The following is a 7,506-nucleotide window of genomic DNA, read 5'->3' as shown; positions in this document are numbered from 1 at the left end:
GGGTAACCGGTCAGCTATAGAGTCACTTAGCTTCACAGCCAACTGAGCTAATTGCTAATTGCTGGTTGTGTGTTGAAAACTTGTATGTTGAAGTGAACATGCATTGCTGTGATCCAACCCTCTCACTGAAGTTACACAGTCCAGAAACAAGTGAAGGGGGGCTAAGACAGAGTCACCATTCACCCGTTCACACGACACTGTACCATCAACATCATTTGGAAGCTATCATTTTAATATCATAATAATAATTATATAAACGTGTTGACCGGTGGACTCACGCTTGAGTGACTTTTACAACTGAGTTTGATGGTGCATGCTAGCACAGCTCGAAATGCACCCATCCTTTACCCTCCATGTAGTATATGATGAGTGATGAGAGGTCAAGAAAATAGTTCAACACTTTAACAAATTTTCTTCTTGCCGAGTGTTAGCCGATAAACTACAAAGCTAAAGCCAGCTAGCATTTAGCAGCTTAACACAAAACCTGGAAAGAGGGAGAAAAGTTTAAAAAGAATCTACCTACCAGCACCTCTAAGCTCCACTTACACCTCTGCTTCGAACTAGTTTTGTTCATAACCAGTTGTAGCTTTATGCTGTGTGATGTAATAACTTCCTGTGTATTTCAATATGTAAAGCAGCTGAAGGAGCATGAAGCGCTGATCTGTGTCATGGACTAAATTAAGTCTATGGGGATCTAGTGAATCTTTACATTTTAGTCAAAACAGTGAACTTCTAATCAACCATCCACCAACCGACCAACCCCAGCACACACACACACACACACACGCACAAACACACACACACACACACACTACACTACACTACACTATACTTTCTCTGATACATGCTGTAGCATACGAGTGATTGTCTGTTAAATCCGACTGGACCTCCCGAGATGTTGAATCAGCTGTGGTGTGTTTAATTACTTCTACCTGGACACACACACAGACACACGCTCACTCCACAATCCACTCTAAAGACTAGGTTTTCTCTAACAACACAGAGAATCTTGTAGAAAGACCAGGTAATGGTTTTGAATGACTGCCCTATGTGTCATACAAGTGTAATGTTACAGCCCTGCCTCCCTCTCTCACCCAGACCTGCAGCCAATGGCAGCACACCACATTCCCCTCCCACAGCCACAGGCTTTAAAACTCCTCCGTAGTTTCTGCTCCTTTCTATCCACTCTGGTCTCTCCCCTCTGCTGGCCTGCCTGCCTGCCTGCCTTGCCAACCAAGCCATTTGGTCTGACCTTCCCAAGAAAAAGAAACTAATCCAGATTTCAGAATGTCATCTTACAAGACCACTGCTTACTCCGTGAGGAGCTCTTCTGCCCCAAGGAGCTTCAGCAGCAACTCCTACGCTGGACCAAGTATTAATGCCCGCAGGAGCTACAGTGTCAAGAGCTCCTTTGGAGGAGGCAACAGGGGCTACGGAGGAGGCATCACCAGCTCCTCTTCCTATGGCCTGGGCTCAAGCATGGGTGCTGGAGGCATGGGCATGGGAATGGGCATGAGTATGGGCATGGGTGGCGGCATGGGTGGCGGCATGGCTCAGGCCCCCATCACCGCTGTGACTGTGAACAGGAGCCTGCTGGCCCCCCTGAACCTCGAGATCGACCCCACCATCCAGGCTGTCCGCACCCAGGAGAAGGAGCAGATCAAGACCCTCAACAACCGCTTTGCTTCTTTCATTGACAAGGTAAGAACTTGCAAAAGAGAGCAGACACAGGTGTGTGTCAAACACTGCCTCGTACTTGTCTTCAAACACACTGAAACTGCTTTAGGTGGGTGCAAAGTCAAGTCATACTGGGGAAAAAGGTGAACGTTCCTCTACAGTGTTGTCACATTGTTACGCAATATTTGAAATAGATATTCATATGTTTGCCACATGTCCTGTAGTGCTGATATCTGCTCCAGAAAGTTGATTCATTCCCCCCTCTGCTGTCGCCACCTCCCACCATCAGGGCAGAAAAAAAATGAATGTGCTGCAGCTCAAACACCATCTTTTGGCTCGGGCTGCCCTTTTATAGTGATGAAAAACAGACCTGCCGACAGGAGAGACTGACAAAGAAAGAGAGAGAGAGAGAGAAAGCAAAGGGTGTGTCAGGGCAGAGCTCAGGGCTTGTGATAAGAGTTACCTTGGGAATGGTCCCTCCCTCAGCTGGGGTGTGGTTCTTTCTGCTGCCGTGGTGGCCCCCCACCCCCCCAGGCACAGACACACGCACACACACAGTCAGTACTGAGTGCTATTGTGACCTTAAATAGTTTTTTCACAGTGAGACACTGGGAGTACGAATAACTCTGACGACTTTTCATCATTCAAATCAGCATTCAAGTCCAGCATTTATGCAACAGTCAGTAGTGTGTGTGCCCTCTGAGGCCTCAGCAGCGGGTTAATATTTAAAAAGGCCTGCTGGTTTCATGTTCTGGTCAGTGCCAGCTGACTGGCTACGTATCAGCTCTCCTTCTCAAGGCGCAATGATCAAAAGAAGATAAAGCCCGTTTTGCATGCTTCAAGACAAACCAGATAAACTCCCACTGTTATCTTAGAGTTATCTTGTGTTTCATTTGGAGGCACTTTACTATCTGTGTTTACCCCAGTTCAGATGAGGACCATAGGAGGTTATTGTTGAGATGTCATCTGTAGAGTGCAAAGGTCCGCCGAGTCCCCACTCTGCCTTTATTGTCCGCAAATATGCCAACTCCCCCCACCACCATCCCCCAAACCCCTGACTCTCTACGCCCATGTCCTCCCTCATCACATCTATAACACAGTTTACCTTTCTGCATTTGTGCGGGGAAGCAGCTTCGCCTTGCCCCCGTCTCTCTATGGCTGCGAACCACGCTGTACAAAAACAGGAAGGCAGGCAGGAGAAGGGGTTAACTAGCTCCATTCCTCCATCACTGGCTTTTTCCAACCTCGTCTTGTTCTCACTCCCCTTCTACCTCCTGTCAGGATGCACGTACGACAGGCCTTCCTTTGGAAAAGCACAGTCAGTCTGGAAACATGTCCAGCAGCAGCTTACAATGTCCAAAGATAGATAAGAACAACAAAGAGAAGGAGCCGTGGCGGGACTGGACCTGATGATTGATTATTAGGCGACCTCGGGGCAGAGCAGAGTTACATAATTGATATAAACCAAATTTCATTATAACTCTAACCCTAATCAAGCATGTAAGTCTGATTCTTGAGGCTATTTGATTGGTTGCTTGATAATAACCCTGATAAACAACCCTCATTTTCCCTTCTTTCTGCTTCTTTCACATCAGGTTCGCTTCCTGGAGCAGCAGAACAAAATGCTTGAGACCAAGTGGAACCTGCTGCAGGGTCAGACCACAACCCGCTCCAACATCGACGCCATGTTCGAGGCCTACATCTCCAACCTGCGCAGACAGTTGGACAGCCTGGGCAACGACAAGATGAAGCTGGAGGCCGACCTGCACAACATGCAGGGCCTGGTGGAGGACTTCAAGAACAAGTGAGTGTGAAGGGAGCAAAGGAGTTCCGGAGAACGCTGAGTTAATCTTTCTGTGGACTACTCCCTACATCTGTCCATTGTCTTGCGTCATAGAAACTCCCGGGAATTACAACACTTAGAAAGCATGTTCAAAATGTTCATTACATATGACTGGAGGTCTAATTCATTTTAGCATGGATGCATGGGTGCACTTTGTCATGGCTGCTCCCATGCTGACACGCATGTACCTCCATCAAATACAGGTTCTATAGTGCTGCATATCAGCTGAGTCCCAAGGGAGAAATATCAGTAACACCTCAGGCTTGGCTCTGAGTCAACAGAAACTCTGTGAGGCAAATGACCCACCAGGATTCAGGAGTTACGGATGGACTACTTGCGCCTCCTAGTGTTGAGTGATTGTATGATATTTCAAACTGAGATGAGTCTATTTTTAACTGTGAACTTTTTTTTTTTCCTCTCAGGTATGAAGATGAAATCAACAAGCGCACAGAGTGTGAGAACGACTTTGTCCTCATCAAGAAGGTCAGTATCACTGATTATGCTCAACTTGTCTTCGAGCTGCAATTTCTTTTCCCATGAAGACCATTTCAGTTCCTTGCGATAGCTCATTCTAACAAACACCTGTGTTGGTTGCAGGATGTCGATGAGGCCTACATGAATAAGGTCGAGCTGGAGGCCAAGCTGGAGAGTCTGACAGATGAGATCAACTTCCTCAGGTCGATCTACGAGGAGGTACGGCACAATCAAGGCAGTTTGTTTCCTAATTCCTGTCCTGGCTTTGAAACTGCCAACCTTCAAACCGCTCGCTGCTTTCATCCGCATAACTCCTTATTTATTGATCCAGTTATATCATACTCCAGATGTTTGTGGTCCACCCCACATTTTCTCAGCATCTGTTTCGCATCTTGACTCACTTCTTGTACCATCACTGGAATCAGCTAGATTGATTTTCTCTATGAGGTGCAGTTGAATGGTCTCTCTAAATCTTTCTTTGTTCTTCTTCAGGAACTTCGTGAACTCCAGAGCCAGATCAAGGACACTTCAGTCATTGTGGAAATGGACAACAGCCGCAACCTGGACATGGACTCCATTGTGGCCGAAGTCAAGGCTCAGTATGAAGACATTGCCAACCGAAGCCGCGCCGAGGCAGAGACATGGTACAAGACCAAGGTGATGGAGAACTCCTTTTGAATTGTCCTTGTGTTCAGGTCATTTGGGAAGACATTAGAATTCAGAACATTAGTGTGTTTGCCAGTTTGTCATGTTGTTTTGCTGTCGTTTGTTTAGTATGAGGAGATGCAGACATCCGCCACCAGATACGGAGATGATCTGAGGGCAACCAAGACAGAGATCGCAGATCTGAACCGCATGATCCAGAGACTGACATCAGAGATTGATGCCGTCAAGGGGACAGGTAAGGAAAAAAGCATTTTTGCACCATGGTCTGTTGAGCCATTTCTAGTGTCATTTAACAATCAGGGTAGTTGACAAAGGCTTATTTTTTTTTAAATCTCCCCCACAGCGTGCCAACCTGGAGGCCCAGATCGCTGAGGCTGAGGAGCGCGGTGAGCTGGCAGTGAAGGACGCCAAGGCTCGCATCAGAGATTTGGAAGACGCCCTGCAGAGAGCCAAACAGGACATGGCCCGCCAGATCAGAGAATACCAGGACCTGATGAACGTCAAGCTGGCTCTGGACATTGAGATCGCCACATACAGGAAACTGCTGGAGGGAGAGGAGGACAGGCTGGCGACCGGCATCAAGGCTATCAACATCTCCCAACAGAGCAGTAAGTCATCTCGCCTTTATTGTCTTTGAACAGTTTTCAGTGTTTGTTTTTTGTTACATCCATGAGTTTTAACAGATTCCACGATATTCCACGGTTAACTGTTTGACCACCTCCCTGCTCTCAACAGCAAGCTACGGCGGTTTCCCAGTGGACAGCATGAAGTCCAGCTACAATTACTCCAGCGGCTACAGCAGCGGATATGGCAGTGGCGGCGGATATGGCGGCAGCAGTGCATATGGCAGCGGCAGCGGATATGGCAGCGGCAGCGGATATGGCAGTGGAGTGAGCGGCTTCAGCGGAGGCAGTTCCGGCGGCTACACCACCACCCAGAGCAAGAAGAACGTCGTTATCAAGATGATTGAGACCAAGGACGGCAGAGTGGTGTCCGAGTCCTCCGAGGTCATTGAGGATTGAGCTGTAGTTTAGAGGTGTAGCTACCTGTCTGCTATCTCCTCTGCCTCTCTGGTAGTTTTATACTTACATTTCACCACCCCCCCCGACTATTGTAATAAACAAGTCCGAAAAAACGCTTTCCGCCACTCTTTAATAGAGCCTTTTTCATGAAGCAATAAATGATCCTAACACTACCAAAGATCTGAAAGGGACCAAAGAGTTTATTTTGTATGTCTGAAGTCTGACTCTGTACTAAAAAATAGTTTTGTCTCACAAAGTGAGATAAAAGCTGGGCAAATTGCAACTTTGAAGAAAAAATATGTATAAACACTCCCTTGAAAAGTACAGCTATTTCATACAGGAAAGGCTGTTTGCTTCAAAATGGGGTTGCATAGAATGGACAGTGGTTTTGTCAAAGGAATGTGAATGTACTGAAACAGTGGTTCAGCGTTGATGGTCAACTAATGTCTCAAAATTGCCTGCTACAGTAGGTAGTGCATGTCTTCCCTGTGCGTGTAACTGAAACTGTTTGACCCCTTAGGAGACTGCCCACGTCATACTGTTGTCCTGAGGTGCTGTTTTTGCTACCGAACCAAATAAAGATGTGTTTACTGAAAAGAAATGTGTGCGTTTTGATGACTGAAAGAGAAATAGAGAAATGTAGTAGTAGACTATTTCCTTGAATGCCAATAAATCTGACAGGAATAATTTGTCCGAAAAAAGTACCTGTGCAGTGGAGAATCTGTAGTCAGTAAAGATCTGTATGTAGGATTTAATGAGGATCTATTGGCAGAAATGATGAATATAATAATCATCACTATGTTTTGGTGTAATCAGTTGAAACTAAAAATTGTTCACTGTTTGTCCCCTTATGCTCCGGCTACACTGAACATGTAATGTCTGCAGATTGTTTGCGTAGAGTTAGAGTCACAGGCAAAAACAACATGGCAAGTCTTTTGTTTTTGGGATGGTTTCTTTAGTTTTACGACCCAGCACCCATATATTATATATATATATATATATATATATATATATATATATATGTATATATATATATATATATATATATATATGGATAGATAGATAGATAGATAGATAGATACAGATATAGCTTGTCTGTTGCCTTTGATGTTTTATTGACAGGTCATTAGCCTAATTGGACAGGAGTTCAGATTTTCTGACCTAAGTTTGAACTATGTAATGACTGAGGACCATTTTCACTTGTCATTGCAAGAAAAGCACAAGTGGGTCGTTGTCAATGTTTTGGTTTGCATTTTAGATTTGTTCTCTTACGAGCTTTGTGTACATGTTAGCATAATGTTAGTGTATTCATTTTTAGGGTTCACTGCTAAAGCCATCAAGTTTTTTAGAGCAGACAAAATCAGACTAATTTGCCATACTAACAGGCAAATGATTGAAAGACACATGTATTGTGTGTGTATATGTACATTTCCACATGTTCTGCTCAAGATAACATGTTTGATTGATTCCAAGGGCTGTTAAATTAGACTTAGACTTAGACTTCTTGATCCTTTTGGGATGACTCCCGCAAGGAAATTGAATTTCCACCAGCTTACAAGTAGAAAATAGAGAGGTATAAAAATACAGTATAGACAATAAACTCTTAGACAGTATAAGATAAACAATACACTCTTAGAATAAATAGTAAACAATAAAACGCTTAGAAAAAACAGTAAACAATAAACTCTTAGCTTTATATATATATAATATATAAAATAGAGATAAGAATAAAAGTAAATAAAATAGAATTCACGGAAAACAAAAATCAAATAAGATAAATGTAACTGTAGAGAACTGTATAGAGGATAAATATAGATAAATAGG

The 7,506-nt window shown here is 44.4% G+C and overlaps 1 protein-coding gene across 1 annotated transcript; it reads left to right on the top strand.

The window, feature by feature from the left end:
• Positions 1–1,172: 1,172 nt before the first annotated feature.
• LOC115584555 (keratin, type II cytoskeletal 8) lies at positions 1,173–6,283 on the top strand. Its single transcript, XM_030422047.1, has 8 exons — positions 1,173–1,701; positions 3,273–3,481; positions 3,943–4,003; positions 4,118–4,213; positions 4,487–4,651; positions 4,769–4,890; positions 5,000–5,268; positions 5,396–6,283. Exons 1-8 carry the CDS (start codon positions 1,288–1,290, stop codon positions 5,680–5,682), a joined length of 1,623 nt encoding a protein of 540 aa, XP_030277907.1. The 5' UTR covers positions 1,173–1,287; the 3' UTR covers positions 5,683–6,283.
• The last annotated feature ends 1,223 nt before the right edge of the window (positions 6,284–7,506 follow it).

This window comes from Sparus aurata, chromosome 7 (genome assembly GCF_900880675.1).
Source record: "Sparus aurata chromosome 7, fSpaAur1.1, whole genome shotgun sequence".
Lineage (NCBI taxonomy): Eukaryota > Metazoa > Chordata > Actinopteri > Spariformes > Sparidae > Sparus > Sparus aurata.
The sequence above is the reverse complement of the archived record's forward strand: the minus strand, read 5'-3'. Positions and strand labels throughout refer to the sequence as shown.